General features: G+C 40.2%; 1 protein-coding gene and 1 pseudogene across 2 annotated transcripts in view; one reads left to right on the top strand and one right to left on the bottom strand.

Annotated features, from left to right (window-relative positions):
* Positions 1 to 25235, bottom strand: part of LOC114480408 (zinc finger protein 85-like) — a 45203-nt gene extending 19968 nt beyond the window's left edge. The window contains exons 1-2 of one of the 2 annotated variants that reach the window (XM_028474539.1): positions 24934 to 25235; positions 10273 to 10382 (exon numbers count right to left, since the gene is read on the bottom strand). In XM_028474539.1, coding sequence (XP_028330340.1) covers positions 10273 to 10382; positions 24934 to 25215 — 392 coding nt within the window. In that variant the 5' untranslated portion in view covers positions 25216 to 25235. Of the gene's footprint in view, positions 1 to 9478; positions 10383 to 24933 lie in introns of those variants that run through there. The other variant, XM_028474538.1, reaches the window with a different exon arrangement.
* On the top strand, positions 2189 to 2306 carry LOC114480911 (uncharacterized; annotated as a pseudogene).
* Positions 25236 to 25361: the final 126 nt, after the last annotated feature.

Here is a 25361-nt window from a genome sequence, read left to right on the forward strand (position 1 = left end):
CGCTACCAGCCCGTGCTAACAAAGCTATCAGACCTAGGGAGGATCCTGTTCCCGTTGATAAGCCAACAGGTGCGAGTCCTCCTTGGAATACCCTGGGAGCTAAGCCTAAGAAAAAGGCCGAGCAAAGCGCCCTGATATCAATAATGAGACGGACTGGCCTGCACTGGCTTCGCAGACTGCAGCCTCAACATCAACTCCCTTGTCTGCCCAGGCACAAAAGTGGACATCTGCTAAAGGCAGGAGTATCACCAAGTCACAAACCCAGTTTCATGTAGAACTGGGTAATCGATTTGCCCCACTGCTGAATGACCTAGGATCTGGGTCTAATTAGGTCAACACAACCTTCTGGAACTGCGAAGACTGAAAGGGCTTCAGGAAAACAGAAGCGAAATGGTAGGCCAAAGCAACAACCTCACACACTGATAGTGGGAGACGTTTCTGTTAAAGATGCTCAGAAGATGTTTAGCAGCAACGTGAAAGTGATCTGCTTACCTAATGACACAGTATCAGACCTGGCTGACAAAATCTTGCATATCGTTGCAGATTACCCACATTTGAAAAATGTTGTGATTCATTTTGGGTTAAATGATTTAGCCAAGGAGGAGTCTGAGGTGTTAAAGCAGGATTTCACCAATCTGCTAAAAACTGTGAGCTGTTTACAGCCTAAAGTGTTCATCAGTGGCCCGATACCTCCAGTACGCAAAGGAGATCTGAAATTCTCAAGGATTTACTCTTTGAATAAATTTCTGTCTTCGGCTTGTGCTGCCCTTTCACTAAATTTTATAGAAAATTTTCCTATTTTTTGGGAACGTCGTCATCTTTTTAGAGCAGATGGACTGTGTCTAAACAAGGCTGGAGTAAAACTCTTCACATCCAACTTGTTTTACTTCACAGTCACATTGCTATCAGTACTGATAAAGACAGAGGACAACATGTACCATCGGAGAACAAAACAACAAGGAAAGAACATGGAGTCGATGAGCTTCCAGCAAGAAATAAAAATCGCCAAAATGAAGAGGTCAACCCAACCCCCACATCTCAGGACCCACCTGCTTCACCCCAAAATTCACCTACTTCCACCTCATCCAGCTTCTCTCCTACCCCTGCCTTCTTGGATTTAACTGCCCAGATGAACGAGCTGGTTCTGGCTGGCACAAGACTGACACCCCACCCTTTACCCCACCATGGTCCCATCTTATCTCCTCTAAAGAACCAATCTGCACCACCCATCCCTCCTCGACGATACCAGGCCCAGGATCACTCTTCTCCTCAGGCCAGCTGTGTTCATCTTAGAGCGACACAGGCCTGATGTGTGCTGGGTCCAGACTGCAATAGCTCTATTTTTAGGAACAACCAGAAAAAGTCAGGGCCCTATGGAGTTAATGCAGCTTCTTTAATTCCTGTGGTGACAGGTAACACAGGTAAAATTGTGAAATTAAAGAAAAGCAAAAAGCTTTATAGATATAAAAATTTGACTCCTATAACATGTCATCCAAAAAGTCCACCAGTGTCTCCAGTAAAGTTTTTAAAATTAGCTCTTCTTAATGTTCGATCTCTTGTTAACAAGTCACTAATAATTAATGATATTATTTTGACACATCACTTGGACTTTTTATTTCTTAATGAAACGTGGTTGAATGATGGTGTCAGTAATACTATTCTCAATGAAAGTGCACCACAAGATTTTATTTATTTAAATAAGTGTCGTACTTGCAGGAAAGGTGGTGGAGTTGCTGCCATTTTTAAATCAATATTTCAGTGCAAAGAAATAATATTTGGGGATTTTATCTCCTTTGAATATATGTCATTCTTACTGAAGGGTGATTCAAGAGTTCTGTTTTTAGTCGTTTATAGACCCCCAAAATATTCTGGAGAATTCATGGATGAGTTTGCTGAACTGCTGTCAGTTGTATGCACTGAATACAACTTTTTAATAATAACAGGTGACTTAAATATTCATGTAGACAATAACATGGACAATACTGCCAAAGAACTGTATGCTTTAATGGATACTTTTGGTCTTACACAACATGTGACTGGTCCGACACACACTCAAGGTCACACTTTGGATCTGGTTATCTCTAAAGGTGTTGATATCTCTGCTGATGATGTAAGAGACTTAGCTCTATCTGATCATTTCTGTGTCTTTTTTGACCTAGAGACTGTAACATCTGTTCCCCCTAGTTAGTATTGTGGCCATACCAGCCATGCATTGCCCGATCCCGTTAGATCTCGGAAGCTAAGCAGGTCTGGGCCTGGTTAGTAGTTGGATGGGAGACCAATGAGAATTCCAGGTGCCACAGTGGGGTGGCAGTCACCCAGTGGTATCTGTCATTGTGCCCTTGGGCAAGGCACTTCACCTACATTGCCTAGTATGAATGTAGTGTGTGAGTGAGTGTTGGTGGTGGTCGGAGGGGCTGATGGCGCACTATGGCAGCCTCGCTTCCGTCAGTCTGCCCCAGGGCAGCTGTGGATACAATAGTAGTTTACCACCACTAAGTGTGGAGTGAAAGAATAATGCCTTAATTCTGTAAAACGACTTTGAGTGTCTATGATAAAGCGCTATATAAAACTGATGCATTATTATTATTATTATAAAGAAAAGGTACATAAATGAGAACACAAGTGCACAGTTTATGGAAGCCATAGCAATGACACCAACATTGAGTGCTGAGACAGTTGATGATCTTCTGGATGAGTATCATAGAAAAGTCTGTAATGTCATAGATGTGGTGGCTCCAATCAAAACTAAGAGAAAACCAAACGCACAGAAAACACCTTGGAGGAGGACTGAGATAATGCAGAATTTTAAATCTGACTGTAGAAGAGCTGAGCATAAATGGAGATCAACAAAACTCCAAATTCATCTAGAACTGTACAAAATAAGTCTGCGAAAATTCAATGATGGCTTGTTCAAAGCAAGGCAGCAATACTTTTCTGAAAATATTGCCAAAAATGTCAACAACTCTCGCACGTTGTTTTCTGTAATTGAAAAGCTCACAACCCCCCCAGATCAGATAGCCCCTGAATTACTGTCAGCTGGAAAATGCAATGAATTTGCTGTATATTTCAATGAAAAAATACAATCAATAAGGTCAAACATCAGAACAAACCAGCAAAATCACAAAAAGCTTGAACAGCTTCAACCACTGAGGGATGAGTCAACTACAATGTTAGAGTTTATTACAGTGAACCCAAAAACAATAGAGACTGTTCAGCAGCTGAATCCATCAATGTGTTGCCCTGGCACAATACCCTCAAACTTCTTTAAAACTGTTGTAAAGTCAATTGTCACTGATTTGTGTCAGATAATTAACTGCTCATTCCAATCAGGCACCGTACCAAAATCCCTGAAAGTAGCTGCTGTGAAACCTCTGTTAAAAAAGAAAACACTGGATGCCTCTATACTGGCTAACTATAGACCAATCAGCAACCTTCCATTCATGGCCAAGATCATTGAGAAGGTGGTCTTCAACCAACTGAGTCAATTCTTAACATTCAACAAAATATTTGATAAATTTCAGTCAGGTTTTCGTTCTCATCACAGCACTGAAACTGCTCTTATCAAAGTGATCAATGACATAAGGTTGAACACTGATTCAGGAAAAGTATCTGTTCTCATTCTGTTGGATCTAAGTGCTGCATTTGATACTGTAGATCATACAATTTTGTTGCACAGAGTGCAAACATGGGTTGGACTAAATGGAAAAGTAATGCAATGGTTTAAGTCATACTTGGAGGAGCGAAGGTATTTTGTAAGCATTGGAAACTTTGAATCTGACAGATTACCAATGTCCTGTGGGGTTCCTCAGGGATCTGTTCTTGGACCTCTTCTGTTTTACATGCTTCCTTTAGGACAAATTTTACAGAACTGTAAGGTTGATTATCAGAGCTACATAGATGACACACAACTATATGTATCACTGAACCCAGATGACTATGGTCCCATTGAGGTGTTGTGTGACTGTTTAGAAAAAGTAAACTGCTGGATGAGTGAAAACTTCCTTCAACTAAACCATGACAAGATGGAGGTGATTGTCTTTGGTAACAAGGAAAAGCAGACTGCTGTCAGCAATTATCTTGAGTCTCGTTCTTTAAAAGCTAAAGACCAAGTCAAAAACCTTGGTGTTCTGATTGACTCAGATCTTACATTCAGCAGTCAGATCAAATCTATCACAAAAACAGCCTTCTACCACCTAAAGAACATCTCCAGAGTGAAAGGTTTAATGACTCAGAAAGATCAGGAGAAACTGGTCCATGCTTTTATCTCCAGCAGACTGGACTATTGTAATGGTCTTCTAACAGGAATCCCCCAAAAGAGCATCAAACAGCTACAGCTGGTTCAGAACGCTGCAGCTCGGGTCTTAACCAGAACAAAGAGGTCAGAGCACATTACTCCAGTTTTAAAGTCTTTACACTGGCTCCCAGTCATCCTCAGAATAGACTTTAAAGTTCTGCTGCTGGTGTATAAATCTGTGAATGGGTTTGGTCCGGAATACATCAGTGAGATGTTAGTCAGGCATGAACCCAGCAGATCTCTCAGATCTATGGACACAGGTCAGATTGTGGAGCCCAGAGTTCACAGTAAACATGGTGATGCTGCTTTTAGTTGTTATGCTGCAAAGAAGTGGAACAAACTGCCAGCAGAGCTGAAGTCAGCATCCAATGTGAACATTTTTAAAAAAAAGTTAAAGGCACTTTTTTTCTCTACTGCATATGATTGAGAGAAAGATTTTTTGTCATGTTGTTGATGTCATGATGATTTTACTGATGATTTTACTGATGACTTTAATTGATTTTACTGATGATTTTAATTGATTTTACTGATGATTTTAAATGTTCTTATTGATTTTAAACAATTGAATGTTTTATCATGTAAAGCACATTGAGTTGCCTTGAGTATGAAATGCGCTATACAAATAAATTTGCCATGCCTTAATAACTGAGTTAAACAGTGCTTCTCCCGTGTGGCTTTCAATAGGGAGGAACTTTACAAAGCGCTACTCTACACAACCCTCTGATGATACGTACCGCAGGATGGAAGTCAGCTGGTCCACATGTGTGATATCAGGCGTGAAGTCCACACTGATAGCCAAATATTTCAGAAGTTTCACTCTGCTGATTACTTCCTTGAGTACCTTCTGTCCATTCAGCTGTATGATTCCTCACACACATTCAGGGAGCGGTAGGGTGGGGTTCCTTGGCCAGAGTTTCCGTATTTTTCAATATGAGCCTTTAGAAAAGGATTAAACTGGCTAATCATTTCAATGCACCCCAAATAATTACCGTTGTCAATGTCTCCAAACCTGTGGCTGTCACCCCTGAAATCAAGTACTCGTTCAGCCAAAAACTTCACAACAGTAACAATTTTCTGTAGAACCTGTGTCCAGTATTCACACTCCTCATTGAACTGTTTTTTTTTTTTTAGTTCTGAGTCAGCTGTCCCACTGTCAGCTGCTTGATTGATGTAAGCGATCATGGCTTTGCTGTGAATGTCACAGTTTTCATGTTCTGCTATACAATCCTTAGCATGTTTCCAGTCAAAATAACCTCCACTAACAAATGCTGACTTTTCCTTGTTCTCCCCAAATATTTTGCATGCAAAACAAAACACACGACCTGCTGATGGTGAATGACAGAGCCATTCTCTGGGCACACACTCTCCTCGGGTTTGTGTTTGAAATGCATTTTTGAGAAAAATCTTCTCTGCTTTTTATATTGATGTTCCGATGCCGACACGTTAACATTTTTATTTTGACAGGACTCTGGTCCCATTTTTGCCCAATAAACAGGCACTTTTGCGTTAATATTTTTTCCTCAGCGGCCCGGGTCACTGTTATATGGGTCGTCTGACTGGTGTCCCCCTGATTGCTTTGCCGTGTGGTCTTCTCTCGGGGGCTCGTGCGCACCCCCCACCTCCATTGCTGTGGCCGGTCCCATGCTCCTCTCCAGCTACATCCACCTGCGCGGGCTGCGCCTCCTCTGCTCCCTCCGGTGTGTGAGATGGCAAGCTTTCCCTGGTGCTGGGTCCATCTTCAGCAGCAGCTGGTTTTAAAAACCTGGTGATCTTAGGGATGCTTTTCAGTAATTATTTTTTGCGCAACTCATTCTTAATAAGTTTTTGTCTTTTCTGGGCACCACTCTCGAATGTCCTTCCCGACATTTTCCACTTAAAGCTGTTATGTCCCGCCCTCAACAGCTGTTCTCCCTCCACCTGCCTCTAACAACCTACCAGAAGCTACGCCTCTACGTTTGTGCACACGCATTACCTATTAGGCCACGTGGGTCACTTCTAATTTGGATCAATCAGCAGCCACGTAACGTGCGATTAGAGTGATTGACAGAAAACCTGACAAATTACGAGGACCTTGAACTTGACAGGCCCCTGGGCTTCAGCCCAGGTAAGCCCGTGCATTAAAGCTGCCTTTGTGGTTGGTAATATATAAATTATTCCATCTCAGATTGTTTCTTATGTTATGTTTGTGTAATTTGTAACAATGTGTCTTTGTTGTCATCAAAATGTACTTTACATGAAACAAATCAGATCTAAAATCAAGAACATAAAATTATGTGATGTTTTAGATATTCATTTCAAACTCATTACAAGTATTAATCAATTTACAAATACAGAGAAAAGAAAACAGATTCAAAGGTACATTGATGAAGATGGGCTGCATTAACATCATCTAGAAGTTAGGATCTGATTATTACATCTATTGGAATTTCACTCGTTTTATAGACTGTAGAGAAGGTGACTGATTACTATACACAATACACAAACACATGGACATCATAGACTGTCTTTCATATAGAATACGTGTGAAACTCAAGGCCCAGGGGCCAAATCCAGCCCTTTCATAGCATCTAATTCAGCCTGCAGGAGAAAGTAAAAATGACAGAGAAAACATTCATTATTGTGTAAATTATAAAGTAATTAATTTGTAGATATCTCAGCCCCTCAAAAAACAAACGATTTGAAATAAACTCCACAATAATAGCAGAACTCAGTTTTCCCATGTCGTCATTACATGATGGGAGTCATTTTAAAGGGGATTTTGTAGTCCAAGCTCAAGGATGCCGAAGTTACGAGAGGATAAGTCAAAATGTTCGGTTGTTGGATGTAGTAACCCACACGCTTCATTACACCGTCTCCCAGCATCAGAGCCTTTTCGAAGTGCCTGGTTGAGTTTTATTTTTCACGGGAATGTACCAACATCTGTGGGTAAGGTCATTTTTGTGTGCGTGAAGCACTTCAAGAATGACTGCTTCGTCAGTATAAAGAAGGTTTTGCCGAAAGACTTCGTCTGATTGAGGGGTCAATTCCTTCTATCTTTGGAGACGACAAACAGAGCACTTCAGTAAGCTGTAAATAACGCGATAAGACGTCCCTGTCAATGTTTTGTTAGCATTAGCAGTTGCACCGTCTTCATATGTTAGCGCTGTGTGCTTGTTTTAGATCCTTGAAGATATGGCCTACGTGATTTAATTTAAGTCTAAAGTTTTCATTAGTCATTTTATTTTGCCGTTTTTGTCTCCGAAAAAACTATTAAAATGCATTTCGTGACGATAGCTTGGCGCTAGCGTTAGCTCGATGCTTGTGTTAGCTCACTTGTTAGCGTTCTGCAGGTTCATCATCTTCATTTTCATCTCGCTCCGCCGGGTCAGACTCTGGCTCGAACATGTAAGGCTGGATGGACAAGTCTTCCGTTGTTGACATTTTGTAAATAACGTGTGAATAAAAAGTTTCTGTGCCGCTACATAATCGTATCTCTTCTATCAAACTACAAAAATGGCCGAGCAGGGTGGAGTTGAACCGAGTGTCACCTCTGCAACCTGGAGAGGGGGCAGGGTATGAAGTGTCTCATTTGCATTTAAAGAGACCGCACCAAAACGAGTTGCTCTCAGAAGCACATCAGAAAAGGGATAGAAAAGGGGTGGAGCTATAATAAGGAGATATTCAGACCCAAGCATTGCAGTTCCGCTTTATATAGACCACAACTGTATGATTTACATGTAAAAAAGAAAGATTTAAAAGCATGATATGTCTCCTTTAAACTCAAATTGTTGTCAGAACTTTTAAATTTTTTTTTTCAATCCTGCAATTTTTCTTAAATTATTCCACAAAATTTTCCAAAACTAAAGCAAAGTTGCTCACTAAGATCCTACAGGGACTGATATTTGTCACCTATTGTATTGTTAGTGCCTTACATACTTACATTTATAGGTGGAAGTACAAACTAGGGCTGGTTTTCCTATAATCTGCAGCCCTTTGGACCCCAAACTGGTCCATATTTGAACACTCAACTAAAATGAGTTTGACAGCCCTGATATAAAATCTGTCATTAGTGTATCATAATAATCTGAATCATTCTTCATAAACATCATGTATGAATACATAAGCTATAGAATGTATATCCTGTATAAAAACTGAACAAAGGGAAACTTCTTCCTGATCTCTGGGTTCTTCAGTCCAGCACTGGAACCAGAAGGTGTCATCACCATCCGTGTGTCGCTGAGATCTGAACAGTGACATCAGGGTAGGCAAGGTATGCAGTGCCTACCCAAGGGTGAATTGATATTTTGATAACTTGTTTCATTATAATAATTATAAATTATTAATTTTTCCATTTCCAATAGCCTACAGTAGCTATACGTTTGAAAGTGTCCGCAATTTGTGAGTTTCATAGCCCAAAAGACTAAACAGCGCTATTTCCTGGAATGGCTGCCGTCTCACTCCGCTGTAAGGCAGGAGAAAACCACGCCCCCTGCCAAAAGCACACGGCTGCTCTGCCTATTCTCATAGCATGTTTTTATGTGTTTGCGCATGTGCAGTCAGTTCCCCAAGATGACAACCAGCTCTCTACGCTGCCTTTGGACGTAACCGCGCTATGCTAAATGCTATAAGTTCACAGTGCATTAGTGAATTGCTATCACGTGACCACTGCTGCTACGTTCTCTCGCTAGTGGGCGGGATAACACTAGTCAGGATGACAGCGTTACAGACAATAGAGAAACTTTTTTTGAGGAAAAATGACAGCTTTTAAAAGATGGGAGACCAACACCTGAGCTACCAGACCTTCAGCAAAGGTAAGGTCAGAAAATGTTTCATACTTGTCACGGTGAATGGTACAAAAGGAAGGATTGGCTTTGTGGATGCGCCTCACTGAGGCTGTTCTGAGTTGTTGTCATTTTCTCCCTGTTTCTGTGTTTCCAACACAAACAACGGATGCGCTGCCGTGTCAATAGATATATCTTGTTGGGAGAGTATGGAGGCTATATTAAATAATTGTTTATGTTTCTTTAACTGTGTTTTACAATGTTGATTTTGTTAGATGGCTAAATGCTTGTTCATGTGGATCTTGTTAGGTTTTTTCTTTCTTATTATGAATTTTATATTTTGTTAAGTGCATTGAGATGACTTTGTTGTGAATTGCTTTATACAAATAAAGTTGATTTGAATTGAATTAACACTTGCCAGCAGAAACATATGAAATTGTCATTGGTGGTCTCGATTTGCAACGTGCCTACCCAACCCTAGTGGTCACGGTACGTCACTGGATCTGAAGATGCTCCTGCTCCATGTCTCCATCCACACAGAGATGTGAGTGGAGAAGAGATGAAGTGCTGAAGGTCTTCCCACACTCGTCACATCTGAAAACATTCTTCTCATGAACTCGCTGGTGGCGATTAAGTTGAGATTTCCACTTGTAAGATTTTCCACATGTGTCACATTTATGAGGCCTTTCTGATGAGTGGCTGATTTGGTGATGTTTTAACTGATGATATGTTGTAAAAACTTTGTCACACTGGTCACAGGGACACATTTCATGTCCAGTGTGAGATCTCAGGTGTTCGGTGAGGTTATGTTTCTGTTTATATATTTTCCCACAGTGGTCACAGTGATACAACTCTGTTCTGGAGTGAGTTTTCATGTGATTCGTTAAATCTGATCTGTGTGTAAAAGCCTTTCCACACTGTTCACATCTGTGAGCTTTGATTCCACGGTGAGCGAGGACATGTTTACTGAGGTTTCCAGATCGACTAAAAGTCTTCCCACATTCATCACACGTGTGTGCTTTTTCTCCACTGTGAACAAGCTGATGGCGTTTCAGGTTCTGCTTAAGAGCAAATGTTTTTCCACACTCGTCACATTTAAACTTTTTAACTCCAGTATGAACGACTTTGTGTTTTCTAAAATTAGAAAGGTGGTTAAAGGCCTTCCCACACTGGTCACATATATGTGCTTTAACTCCAGCTTGGCTCTGCTGTTGAACTCTTTCCTCTGTGGCTGAAGTTTTTTTCTTAGATTTCTTTCTTTGTTTTGGCTGAGCTTCGTTGTCCTGAGAGTGTTGAGGTGTCACTTTGTTCTGGCTTCCAGAGTCCTGTAGAACAGTTAGAGATTAAACACAGAGAAGAAACCAAACAAACATTTGTTTCTTAATGTGTTCTCTAGAAAGAATAGTGGCTGTTAAAGATGGATCAGACATAGCATTAGGCTTCAGTAGAAGCTCAACTTCAATAGAACATCCACATGGATGCCAGGAACCAAAGGTTACCAGCAGAACATTGACGAAAGCATCACATTGCCTCCACAGCTCAGTGGCAGGGATGGACATTAGCACTTGTCTTTGATCAAATGAAGTAGAGGTGGGTGATAAGGGAGAAAAAAATCATATCACTTTTTTTCTTTGTAAAATCACGATCACAATTTTTTTCTTTCAAATCATTTAGACTATTTGAAAGTTATTTACATTGATTGACTGTCTCAAAAACATGAAGTCGAAGCCTATTGGCTCGGCGTAGTAGGGATCGTTTCCATTTGTATAGGGGTCTATAGGATGAAGAAGGGTCTTATATACATTAATGTATATGAATGACTACCGGCAGTAGAGTATAGTAAATGACTAGTTAGGTATTTTTATGAATTTCAAAAGAATCATACATAAACATAGATTTCTCAGAAACTCCGGATATCAGCTGTGAGTAGAGTTGTCAGTTATGACTTTGAAGGTTGGATGTACAAAGAGGTGTACATACTCTGTCCAGAAATAAATGTCTATATTTATGCGGGTGCAAAGTAAAATAGCGAGTGCGATTTCCCTGGTTTAATTCTATGGGACATGCACATGATAAATGTGTTTGTTGTTTTTTGTTTTAAGTCATTTTTATATTTTTTTCATTTTCATTTTTTTCTGTAATGTATGTATGTTTTTTGGAGTCATGTGTAATTTTGTTTTTTTCTGTTTTTGTGCATTTTTTGTACAATTATTGTTTTTTGCTGCCACTGTAGTGTGATTCTGGAGTAATTTTGTGCATTTTTGTATCTTTTTTGATGGAAGTTTTGTGTATTTCTGTTGTCATTTTGGTTATTTTTTGAATAAATACGTAGTTTTGTGTGTTTTTAGTCATTTTCATATTTTTGCTGTCGTTTGGCATATTTTCTGTAATAAATGTTTTTGGGAGTCATTGTGTGTGTTTTTGGAGCCTTTTTGTATATTTTTGTGCATTTCTGTTGTCGTTTTGTGTACTTTATGTATACATTTTGTTCAGTTTTTTGTTTTGTTTTACTCATATTTCACTTTTTGTTTTTTTTTTTTTTACCTTGGCAGCACATGCAGTCAAAGGTCAACACTACAAGAAGTGTAATCTTTTTAAGACAGTAATGCATGTTTTGTTAAAGCAATTAAATAAATGAATTTATTTTATTACGTAATTGTGACCATCACCGGCCCTCCCTAAGGAAGGGTAAGAAATACTTCATTAAAGGGAGGATGTAAAAAGAAAGGGCAGTGTTACACCTACGTGAAAGGGGGTGTGGAAGGGAACAAGGAGGAGAGAGTCGAGGTGGTAAATGGAAAGGGTGGGGAAGAGTTGATTATTTTAAAGTGAGAGTGAGACATGAAGTTGTAGCTGTGTATATTGTGCTTATTGTGTAATGTACTCAAGCCAGTCTGGTGACAAGTGTGAAGCTTAGGTATAATGGTGGTGGCTGTGGACAGAGGGAAGGAGTGAATGGTAATACCTAAAACAGGTATTTGGGATCAGTGTGTCTAAGATTAAGCCCAGTACCAGTTTTATCCCACAGCCCAAGGCATGCCAGTGCATCGTAGTCCAATGTATGTGCAAAAAACACCGAGCACTGCAAACCCGAGCACTGTCCCGGTACCGAAGATGCAGCCAGGCCAGCAGAAACAGCGGGGGCCAAGGAGCCCCAGGCAACCACTCCAGGGCAGAGCAACACCCCAGATGTCCCCAAGATCCCAAGCCGAGAGGCAGCCACCACTCCACAAATACACATCAGAGAAAGCCCCAAGGAGCCCCAGCCCCGCCGCCCTCCGAAAGCCACGGGGCAATGCCCCCAACTGGCGTGCAAACGACCGGTGGCCACCACTGCGGCGAGGAGGCACTCCAATGGCACACATCCAGTATGGAACAGCAGCCCCCAGCCAAGGGCGCCCCGGACTAACTTACCAGCAGAACAGACCTAGCCGGGGGCCGACAGCGACCTCAACCACCAGAACAGCTAGCGCCGTCCCCCAGCAAACAGCATCATCCCGAAGTGCAAAGCAACCCCGTCCCAACCCCAGTACAAACGCCAGCACCCCCCAGCGCACCCACCTCCCACAGGTGCCAGGCCGCCCCGGGCCCGCACACCGCCCCCAAGGCAACCAGGAGACAAGACAAGCATAAGCCAAACCCGAAGGGAAAAGGCACCCCCATGCCCCGCCAGGCCTACACCGCCCGGAGAGACCCGCGAAGAGAGCCCCCAGCAACAAACCACCCACGCACCTCCGAGACCCACCGCCCCGCCACGCCTGACCATCCTGGTTTATTTTTACTCTACATGGCGGCTCAACCATCAACAGAGGGGCCGGGACCCCACCCGACAGGCCCATATGTGTGCACCTATCCTGTTATGGTGCCTCTCCACCCCTGTCTGAAGGTGTGTGTTTAGTGAATATATGAGATGCTATTGAAAGAAAGGGAAAGGAGGGGAGCGGTGCTCCCCATCCAACCTTTGTGTATATATGTGTATGTGGTGGAATAGCTCCGGAGGGTGGAGGTGGTTGTCGTACCCTCCGGGGGGTGGTGTGTTGAAATGTGACTAAAAATGGAGGGATTGGTAGGGCAACTTGAGGTGGGAGTGCCCAGCCCAGCCCCCCAATGGTTAGGTATGGGTGTGTGGTACACCAAGTGAGTGGGCCAGACCAGCTGGGAGTGAACTGAAGTGTCCATGTAGGGGACCTGTCTGGTGTGAGCCAGGCCCATCCGCATGGCAGGCCAAAAGAGAGGGTAGAGAGCGCAGACGGGCACACGGCACCGCTGGCCCCAGGGACGCGCCTAGCAGCACAGCCGGAGACCCACCCCGCGCCCCCCCCCAAACCATGCCAGCCCCACGGACCACGGCGACACCCCCCACGCGCAGCCGGACACCAGCCACATCCCCCAGCAGTCCAGGGCATGACCCCCGCCGCAACAGGGAGCGGCTGAGCAGGAGAGAAGCCAGCACCCACACCAGGGTCAGCACAGGCCCGCATGGCACCACAATACAACACCCTCCACAAGGAAGCGGCCCACGCCCCCTCCGACGAGAGAGGACACCATCTAACTGCCCAAGCAGGGCCATCCGGCCAGCCATGGACCGACAAGCAGATGAACCCAAGCACTCCCAGCAGAGCCCCGCGCGCATGCACATACTTCATCACAGGTTGTTGAAATGCGTGTGTAGAGAAAAAAAAAATGGACCCGCGGGAACTATTTGAAACTTCTGGGAACTCTTCCGTTGTCACAACTCTCTCTAAACGGCCCTGTGTCCGTTCAGCATGTACATCCAAGGTGCGCATTGGTTATATAGCATGTGGTAAAAATATCAGCTTTTACAATGCTGTATCCACGGAGAAATTTGCTTTTTTCGTCGTAAGCTTTCAACACAGTCGTGGCCATTGCCCGTCAACTTCCGGATCCCGTTCGTCCGGTCTAAATAGCGAATGGTCAAATAAACATGAAAATAAAGGTTTTGAAACATAATCACCAAATAAGTAACAGTAAAAGGATGTTTCCTCAAAAGAGAAGTCCACAGGCTTCCTCTCTCTCACTCGTGTTCCTGCAGTCCGTGTCTGCTTGGCTCTGGCTGCGCACGTGACTCTAGCTGGCCAATGTGATTGGCTCTGGCATGCACTGGAGTGGAGCTGTGCAGTAAAATAGATAGAGATGGACTTCATAGCTCCAGTGACGTCATTACCAGGGAACGTGTGTGTGTGTGCAGAAGACGAGGGGAGACAACTGGCTGATCACTTCCCTTATCATAAACTGTGCCATTTTTATGGTATAACTGGTCAACTTACATAGTTACTAAAGGACGAGCTCACTTAGAATGTAGGCTTATTCAAGATTAACCACTTTAATTTTGCCCCGGTACGTTTAGGAAGCCTCCCGCTGCCCGTCTCACTGAAGCGGGAGGGAGGAGCTGCTGCCTCAGGGGTGCGGAGTGTTTACGACAGTGACATAATCAAAAGGGACATTTAGGGGGAGCGCTAAGCAAAAGTTTTGTTTTGGTTTTTTGTTTGTAATCTTTATTACGAACATGAGACAGTGAAATCAGCAAAACAAAACAAAAAAGTAATAATCCATAATAAATAAATATATAAATCAATCATTAACGTGCTCGAAAAGGAGTAGAAAAAAGTATAAAAACTTACTTAATCCTACCCCCTATTATATATGCATACACAAACGAACACACTTAATTTCCTATGTACAACTTTACATGATTAACAATATGGTAATATAGTAACACACTCACAAATCAATGTACGATAATATAACTATACCCGGTTTTATAAATCAATATATCAGTGCCAACAGTATATCAGATATTCATAGAAATAAAACAAAATTCAAGAAATATATATAAATATATAATAACTCAGAGCCACCTAACCCCACCCCGAGAGCAACCACAGACAAAAAAGCAAACATCAAGCTCCCTCCTCTCTGTATCTTGTGAAAATGATTTGTTTATAGTTATTTTTAAACTGGTTGATGGTTGGACATTGTTGCAGCTCCACACTCAGTCTGTTCTAAAGCCTTACTCCATTATTTGTTACGCAGAATCTTTTCATTGTTGTTCGACATCTCTGAATCTTAAAATTGAACTTTTCCTTTAAATCATACCATCCCTCTTGTTCATGAAACCTTTTCTGTAAGTTTCTTGATAATAAAGTATTCCTTGCTTTGTATAGATATTGTGCTGTTTGGAATTCTACAATATCATAAAATTGTATTATTTTAGACTTTATAAATATTAGATTGGTGTGTTCAAGATACCCAACATTATGAATAATTCGGATGGCTCTTTTTTGCAGTATGAATAGTGACTAATGATTTTTTATATGTATTACCCCAGATCTCTGTGCAGTAATTTAAGTATGGTAAGACAAGTGAACAGTACAGAATGCGGCGTGATTTGTTTTCTAAGAAGTGCTTTGCTTTAGCCATTACAGAAATATTTCTCGATATTTTAGTGCTGATGTATTTAATTTTTATCATTTATTGTCACCCCAAGGAATTTGATTTCATGTACTCTTTCTATGTCTACCCCCTCTAACTGCACCTGTGCTTGGTGATTAATTTGTCTGTTGCCAAATATTATGATTTTTGTCTTGCTCAGATTTAGTGACAGCTTGTTTTTATCAAATCAGTATTTAATTTTGATGAATTCTGAAGTGATAATGTGTAAACGTTGCTGTAAATTCTCAACTGAACCAAGTACAGTTGTGTCATCAGCAAATAAAATTAATTTGAGTATTTGTGATATTTTACATATGTCATTGGTATAACTTCTCACCCACTTTAGTGCCAGTCCCCTAATCCCCTATTGTACTAATTTATTGAATAATATTTCATGGTTTATTGTATCAAATGCTTTTTTTTTAGATCAATGAATACTAGGGATGTAACGATTAATCGTAAGGCAATTAAAAATCGATTCATAGGTATCACGGTTGATATCGATTTTTTGAAAATTGAATCGCAGTACTTTTTTTAACCAGCAGAGGGCGCTATCCACAAGTGTAGGCGGCGGGCGGAGTCTGCTAATACTTTCTGTCTGGCTGCCTTCTACTCTTAAATATGTTAATAAATGATTCATTACCCCTTTAGTACCGACAGAATATCTGTAATATTACTTGAATATCTGTAAAAGTCACGTTTTTCTATTAGCTCTGTCTGCTGGCATAGCTTCTCTTCTTCACTGCAAGATATCTGCATGTCAACCGACCACTGTATTACCAGCGCCCTCTGCTGGTCCAAACAAATATGACGTAAATCAGCGTAATCACGTTTTTTTTTTTTTTTTTTTAAAGTCCAATTGTTAAGGCACAAAATACATTTTCAGTTGCACTTTTAAAAAGAAAAAGAACTATTATGCAGTTTTGCATTGTTTATTATAGAACCAGAATTTAAATTAATAGGCTTCATTTGCATTTGTATTATAACTTTATTTATTTCATTCAAGATTTATTTTTAGTTAAATTGCATTGTTTTGAATTGTTTATCAAGGAATTCTTTTGACAATGAAAAATAAAAGGAAAATAGTACAGTATTTTCTAGTTTTTTTCCCAAAAAAAACATTTGTCTACAGTCCCATTTTGTAAAATAAATCGTGAGAGAATCGTATCGTGAACCCAGTATTGTGAATCGAATCGTATCGGGAGTTGAGTGAATCGTTACATCCCTAATGAATACCCCAACAGTATATTTTCTTTTGTTACTTAGCTGCGCTTTAAGATTTACTATGGGGTTTGCCTCTGAAAAAAGAAACTAACTGGTATGCTATGCTATAATAATCAGGGGAAACCCCAATTACATCACAGAGAAAACATCAATATACATTGAGTATTGTCATTCTGGTTCAATTGTATGCATCAAACCCGGCGTGCAACCCCCGCGGGTAGCCCGTCCCCTCCGATCCCGTCAAAGGGGCCGACAACGGCGGCGAGGCCAGAGAGTAGGGGGGAAGCACCACTGTTTCAGCGAGTCACGAAAGTGATCCACATATTCAAAGCTGGTGATACAGATGATTTCAACAATTATCGCCCCATATCCGTCCTACAATGCATCTCTAAAGGCTGGAATACACTGTGCGATTTTTTCAATTGTTGTACTCAGCTCCAGCTCAAACTGTGAGACTCAGACGCAGAGCTCGAACGTGCGCAGCTCACGATGCATGTTCTCACACTGTACGGTCCGACACGATCTGATTGCTCACACTGTACGTTCATTCACAACACGTTGGGGTCTTGTTTCCGGAAATGCACAGTACAAATTAGAAAAAGAAAAAGAAAAAAAACTGTCTGGACAAACGTGGGCACGACAGTTCGTCAATTTTACAGCAGTCCTAAGGTGTTCGCACATACGCAGTGTGAGCGTTTATGGTAAGCCGGTCCGTGGCACTGCTTCAACTGTGCGATACCCTCATGAGGAGCACACGAGGAGCGACTGGATTTCAAACTTGTTTGAAATCCTCACAACCTACGATTGCTGATCGGGAGCTGGTCGTGAGGTGTTAATCGCTTCTCGTGACCCCATGTATACTACACAATGCACGACTCACGATCTAGCAGAGACTCGCACGATCCCACATAATAGTTACACAAGTCAAAAGTCGGCTAAAAATGGGCCAAAAATCGCACAGTGTATGCCTGCCTTAAGGTATTAGAGAAATTAGTTTGTTAGATTAGCCAGGCACTTAGCTGAAAATAAATTCCTATATGCACACATGGATTCTGTAAAATACATTAAACTGATTGTGCTTTACTCCAGCTAATGAATGTAATCTCTACAGCCATGGACCAAAATTTTTTTTTTTACCTCTGTAAAGCATTTGATACAAGTAATCACAGTATACAGATTTCAAAATTAAATAAATAGTTGGGAATCCTATGCTGAACTGGTTAAAAAATTACTTAATTTATAGAGAAGAATGTGTCACTGAATGATTATTCTTCCATTAATTCTAGAATTATTCATGGGGTGTCTCAGGGCTCAATCTTTGGGCGCTTTATTATTTATTATATGTATATAAATTATCTACCCACATCTTGCAAACATTGTCTCCCTATTACGGATCGACCGATATGGATTTTTAAGGGCCGATGTCGATTATAAATTTTTATTTATTTCTATACTACTTTTGCTCCCTCAATTTACATCATAAAAATTACACAAATCATACAAATCTCTGTTAAGGAATATTAGTTGATGAAAAACTGAATTGGTAAAATCACATAGACCTTGTTTGCAAAAGAAACTTAAAGATGACTGAACTATTATGAAAAGTGTGTCCTTTAAATCATTCCTCTGCTCATTTAACTTTATACAGCTTTTTATTTCCTTATCTAAATTATTGTAATATGGTCTGGGCAGTTTCATATCCCACCCATCTCAAGAAATTATGTATTATTCAGAAAAGGTTCTTAAGATGAATTTCGCATTCAAACAATTTTGCTCCATCAGCTCCACTTTTTATCAGTTGTGCAATTCTCCCAATTTACAAGCTAAACATCTATCAGACATGTTTATTCATACACAAGTTTATTTATAGTAAGCAAGATGTTTCTGTCACTCTTCAAAGTTTTTTTGAACTTTTACTTCTAAAAATACAATCATACTGTACGAGACAATAATGATAATAATATTAATAACTATCGTCTATATCTACCCTTTGCCCGAACATCATATCATCAATTTAACATGTCCTATATAGAATAGTTTACCTCCCCCGATAAGATCCATATCCTCCTACTCAATCTTAAAAAGGCAGTTAAAAAAAAACCTCTTATTCATTCATGAATTCCCTGCATGTCTCGCTCTGTTACGAGGGGGATCAGTAATCACCAAAGCAAATGTATTTTTGCTATCCACACACAGTTGTGATTGTTTTCTGCCGAAAAACTGCACATTACAGTAAAACACATGGCTATATAAGCTGCCATTCAGAGGGAATCCGCCTCCCCTCCCCGCACGGTGACGTAGGGCCAGAGGATGCCACAGAGTGCTTCTTATTTCAGCAAGCCAATATTGAAGTGACTAAGAATGTTGGAAGTTGGAAGCCGTCCAATTCCACAACCGAGTCCGTTGTTAGCGCTGTGAGCCAGAAATCCATAACCATCCCCATCGTTTCCTCCTCAGTTCACAAAGCAATGTCGGGTCTCTCTGCATAGGCTGGTGTAGCATTAGCACGGAATGCTAACAGCTGATGTGTGTGAACAATGGCCGTGGATCCAAGCAGTGACTCCCAACATGAACGACAGTAGAAAAAGTAGTGCAGTTTGGGCGTCCAGTAGTGCAGTTTGCATTTACATATATGGAAATAAAGTATAATATATATTCTATATTAAACCGCAGTGTTTGTTTTAGCTGTTAGATAAATGGAGAGGGAGGAGCTCACATTCTAGAAGGCATGTTAGGTGACGTCACCTGCCAACTAGTGATCGACCGATTCATCGGTCGGCCGATTTATTCGGCTGATTTTTGCGTGTGTTACGTGTATCGGCATCGGCTGATGTGGGCTGCTGCGTTGGCCGATCCCATTATATATAGAGAGCCCTCCACAGGCTGCTGCAGCTAGAGAGGCTGGCGTGCAGTGCAGAGCACCACCCCCTACAAGGAGAGTGCTGGAAGAAGCTCTTGGGCAACCATGGATCAGGTGGTAGTGGGTTGTCTTCTGATCGAGAGGTTGGGGGTTCGATCCCAGTACCTGACTATGTGTCGAAGTGTCCTTGGGCAAGACACTGAACCCTAAGTTGCTCCCAGTGGTCGACTAGCGCCTTGCATGGCAGTCCTGTCCCACTGGTGTGTGAATGTGAGAGTGATTGGGTGAATGAGCTGATATGTAAAGCACTTTGAGACTGCTTCAGTGTGGTGATAAAGCGCTATATAAAATGAAGTCCATTTACCATTCTTCAACACAATAAGTTTTAAACTTTCAAAGCATTATTTTAACAGTTTAAGTTAGCTGAAATATTACCACACAGTTTAAGTGGAAACACAAATGCCAAATGCATGCTCTACATGTGTTATGCTTGAAACTATACACTCAGAAAGTTTATGGGTCCAAATGGTAAACAGGAATGCCGAATGCCTCAGATATAAAACTGCTCACCATTGTGGCTATATGTATTCATACGGTAGCTGTTACGAACACGTGTCATGTAATGTCGATGTTGTTCCGTGGTTCTGTCGTCGTCGCTGTTGTATTTAGCAACCTGGCTGGAGGTTTGGACGGGCGTGCTTCTCCCTCCCTCTCTGTCTCACACTCACTGGGACACACACACACATCACAGCGATACATGAGATGACTGAATGAGAGCTTTTAAAACTTTGAGAAACCGTCCTCTGTTCCTAGTGAGACGGTATTCAGCGAGGTCAGCCAGATATATAGAAAAAAAAGAGTAACAGGCTGACGGGAGAAAATGCAGAGCGTCTGTGTTTCCTCCACTATAACCTGCAGCTCCTAAACTGGGAGTATAAGCTTTCAGTGAGGGATGTGTGAAATGACCACCCTCTGTTGTGTTAACACTGATCAGCAGGAGGCTAAACTCAGTTATACATTCAATATCACAAGTGACATTTTAAAGTTTTTGTTATTTGGTGATTTTTTTACATTTCTCTTTTCCTAAATCACTAATAATATCTTTGAATCTCCCCTGTGTGGGGTAAAGACCTAGGTAAAGTTTGATCTGATCATAGAGTGTATTTTTGTTACTGTGCGCAATACTGTGTCATTATTTTATTTATGCTTAAATACATACTTTCATATCTATTTTTACTTGTTCTACATCACCTGTTTTTAATATTTGTTAAATATTTTTTACTTGTCGTTCTACCTCACCTTTGTACATTTCAATAAATGTTCCTTTTTAAAAAATTGAGACTTGTACCATTTATCATTGTGTAATTTCTATTATGTAAATTAAGCGAGAAAAAGTAGTATCGGCTCCAAATATCGGCTCAAGAAAATCGTCAGTCTGAATCGGTCATCTGCAAAAGCTGATGGGAAAAAAATCCCATATCGGTCGATCCCTACTGCCAACGTGTGCAAAATCCAACTCGCTCGTTTGGAGCTGACTTTTTACAAAATGTGGAATAACAAGAGAGGGAGGAAACAAAACTTTTTCAACTTTGGCACTCTGAACGAGGCTAAAAAAAATGCATATTGAGCGGCAGTAGCTCAGTCCTTAAGTTGTTCTGGTAGCTGGAGAGGTGCCAGGGCACTTCTTGACCACTGTCGAGGTGCCCTTGAGCAAGGCACTAAACCCCAACACTGCTCTGGCTCCCTTCATTGGAAAAGCAGCCCCACTCTGACATCTCTCCATTAATGCATTTCCACAGGTCCTGTTTGTGCATGTGTGTGATTCGGCCTATGTGTGTGAGAAGCATGTCCCTAAAAATAACAGAGTGCAATGTAATTTCCCTTCAGGTATTAATAAAGTAATTCAAATTCAAATATCATTGTAGCACAACCATTATAAAGTGATTTTTTTTTTTTCATCATACCTCCCCTTTAATGCACTTTAGTTTTTTTTTTTTTGTGGAATGCATGTTTTGTTTTATTTGAAGGGCTAAAAAAATGAAAAACTTTGTTGTGCTTTTTTTGAAAAGCAAAGGCTACTGGAATATTTAAAAAAATGTCAGAATATTCAATAAACATTTACTTTCTTTAAAAAAACATGTCTAAAAATGTATTCAAGGCTATTTATGCACTGTTTAAAAGAATAGTGAAAAACTTAACAACCGCATTTGATATTCAGTATTCGGCCAAATGTTTATATTTTATTCGGCTTTGGCCACAAATTTTCATTTCGGTTTATCCCTAGCAGTGACGTATTTAGAGCCAAAAACACACCGTTACGCCAATTATTATATTAATCATCATATCATAAAATGTGTGTTCATGTGTATAATTTTTAATGTGTTGTTTATGCACAATGACTGCATTATTCATTGTACTTGTGAACAGAAACGTGTGCTCGTATAGTATCAAATTGTACATTTTGTAAGTTCTACTTTGTCTCTGGGATATCTTCTCATGCCGTGTATCACAGTGAACACAGATATAACTAACCCTCACATGGAGATATTGTTCTTGGCTGAAACCAGGCGCCAAGGCAACACACACCAACTCCGTTAAGATAAAAGAGGTGCCTTCCTGCTCAGACATCTTCAACAAAGTCTTCGTCACTCTCTCTCTCTTTGAGTCCCTGAGAAAACTATATTTGTATGCATTTTCTGGGTGAAGTCACTGGTGTTTTATGAGATTGGATGTGATCCCTCCTTTGTATGTATATAATTTATACAGCATAGCCATGCATGCTGATGAATATTTGACTTAACTGGTGTATCGTAGTTTTGTATGAAGTAAAGATTGACAATGACTTGATATATTTGCAAAATGTTTTAGTGTCAATATTAAGTTTTTCTGCAACAAGCAGTGGCTGAAATAAAAGGTCATTTATTTTATATAATTTTAAAAGACGACATTCGAATTTTTTTTTAAATAACAGCAAAGCATAACAACATGTTACGTGTATTCTGTTTTTTTTTTATTTTGCAGAAATGCTGTACTTGAATTAACTTAACAGTAGCAAAACAAACACAGCATCTGCATTGCTTCACCAAATGGAATTAAAGTCAGAGGGTCCAGCTCTGATAGTGGGGTCTCCTAACCCTCTTCCCCTGGTCAGGGGTCTGCAACCTTTACAAGGAACCATTTTGCCTCATCTCACCTGGAGCCAAAAAATACCTTCCCAATACAGTACATTAAATTTTATACAGTTAAAATTATATAGAATAATGTTTGATTTAATTTGATGTGGTTTATATTATTCATGTAAATGGAAACTTAAAAACAGTTTAAAATAAAATTTTAAAAATTGACATCAAGAAATAAAACAGTATCTTACATCTTCAAATTGTTACACATCTCAGTTTACATGAACACAATGTTATGTCATTTTAGTTAATGCATTTTAAAGGCTACAAAAGTAACTTGAACATGATAACACATGATCATGTGATCAACACATGCTAATTACTCATTTCTTGCCACACATAAAACATACATATTTAACCTGCACATTGGTGGTTAAATGAATCTGTTCCCACACAATCAAAATCTCTATTTTCTTCCAGAATAGTGTTTTTATTGGTTTAGTTATCTTACCAGGGATTTAAAACTTAAGCTTAGCCACAGGTGCAGGAAAGTTGATGGTCTGTAGATGTTGCAGGAGGTGAAGTAGGAAGGTGCTGAGTCATTTATTTTAGGTTAACAATTTGTTATATCTTGATTTTATTTGTCATTAATCATTAATAGCTTCTGTAAAAAAGAACTCCTCATTTCAATAGTTTTTGTTAAAGTATAGGGAGCCATTGCAAAAGAGTCAAAGGATGTAGACAAAGACACGTTTGCAAAGAAAGCTGCATTTAACCATGATGCCTTCTCGGCCATGGGAAATCTCAGCATCAGTTAACCACTGAATACACAGGGACGTAACGGAGCGTTCAGCCGCTCCGTCCAAAAAAAGGTCAACCATACGCACTCGCACGGATGCGACCAGATAAAGATTTCACTCGCACACACTGAAAATACACTTGCATGTGCAACCATTTTGGTCACAGTCTCGAGCACTGAAATTATATACATACAAAGGAGGGATCACATCCAATGTCATAAAACACCAGTGACATCACCCAGAAAATGCATACATTTAACCTCTATGGTTTATTATGTTGGAGACAAAGCATTATTGTCAATTTTTCTTTTTTTTTGAAAGACAGACAATTTAAGTTGATTATTTATATTAATTAAATATAACTAATATATTAGTTATATTATATATAACTAATATATTGGTTATATTTCCTTTGCACATAAATTGATGTGCAAACTGAATGATTATTTTTTTTAATTTCAACCATATAAATTCTAACTTCATTTATTAGTTTTTTATTGCTTATATGCTTTTGTTCATGTACTCTTATCATGCACCAAATAAAACTATAAGTAATTAATATGTATGTCAAACTTATACAAATACATTTGCAGTTCATACTAATAACAATAACAATAACAATAATAATAATAATAATAATAAAGGCTTCAGTATTGCAATATTACCCGGAACCTTGATACTTTGTGTAGTATAGTAACTCATTTAGGTATTGTGACAACTCTAATTCACAGTATTTTTGTTAATATCTATTCTGTTGTATTTAGAGGGGAAAATATTAATGTTTTCCTGTGGTTTTCGGAGTACTACAGTGAATTATGAAGAAGTTATTACTATTTCAAGACAGTATTAATGGTAATTAATGAATGTTTATCAAAATGTAGAAAGTCACGTTTCATATATTTATATATATTTAAAAGGGCAGACCCAACAAAGACTGTCAGTTGTGTTCAGGGTACTGCAGTTATTTTTGAAGAAGTTATTGCTAGTTAATGACAGTAATACTGGATTTTATTTTATTTTTTTTTTTCAAATAAAAAAATCAGATAAAGAATCTTCTTAACTATAATTGCTGTAGTAAATAGAGAGCCCTAATAAAGACTGTCCACAGGGTTATTGGTGTTATTGTTGACGCTTCCTTTGGGGGTGTGACTTTGTAGACGGTCCCTGCCCACTCCTTAGCTCATTAACATAAAGTGTGTTTTTCTGTAGTTTGTTCTCTGTGTTCCACTGAGTACACACAGGTTGTTCCACCTTTACATCGTCACATATCGATGAGAGAAATGTGAGTGTGAATGAAGTGGGTCACCAGTTAAACTAGTCTCCAGTGTGTGTGTAACAGCGGATGAATGTGGTGAGTGAGTGAGTGAGTGAGTGAGTGAGTGAGTGAATGAATGAATGGAAACACACGGAGTGTTCTAACCTCTTCCTTCACAGAACCTTGATCTGCGGCACAGGACGGAAACTCCTCCGTTTCTTCTTCTCCGCTTTTCTCCATCTTTGGAGCAAACATTCCGTCCCACACATGGTCGGGATGACGAAGCTCCTCCAGCACAGCTTTCCTCCTGCAGCCTTCATCATCATCATCATCATCATCATCATCATCACTGTCCGTCTCACCCACCTTCACTTCCCTCCATAATATTTCTTCTTCTTTTTCTTCCAGTTTAACAGTAGTCATCATCCAGCTCTGTCCGTCCGCCATTTCACTGCTTTGTTCCTGACTCTAGCTGGTTGCCAGATACAACCGACGATTCCCCGCATGAAATATGTTGAATGTCCACAGAAATGCCCCAAAAACCATCCGTTCATCATCCAACTAAAACATAAATATCACCTTCAACCAACATT

Source organism: Gouania willdenowi, chromosome 18, assembly GCF_900634775.1.
Source record: "Gouania willdenowi chromosome 18, fGouWil2.1, whole genome shotgun sequence".
In the NCBI taxonomy this organism is placed as follows: domain Eukaryota; kingdom Metazoa; phylum Chordata; class Actinopteri; order Blenniiformes; family Gobiesocidae; genus Gouania; species Gouania willdenowi.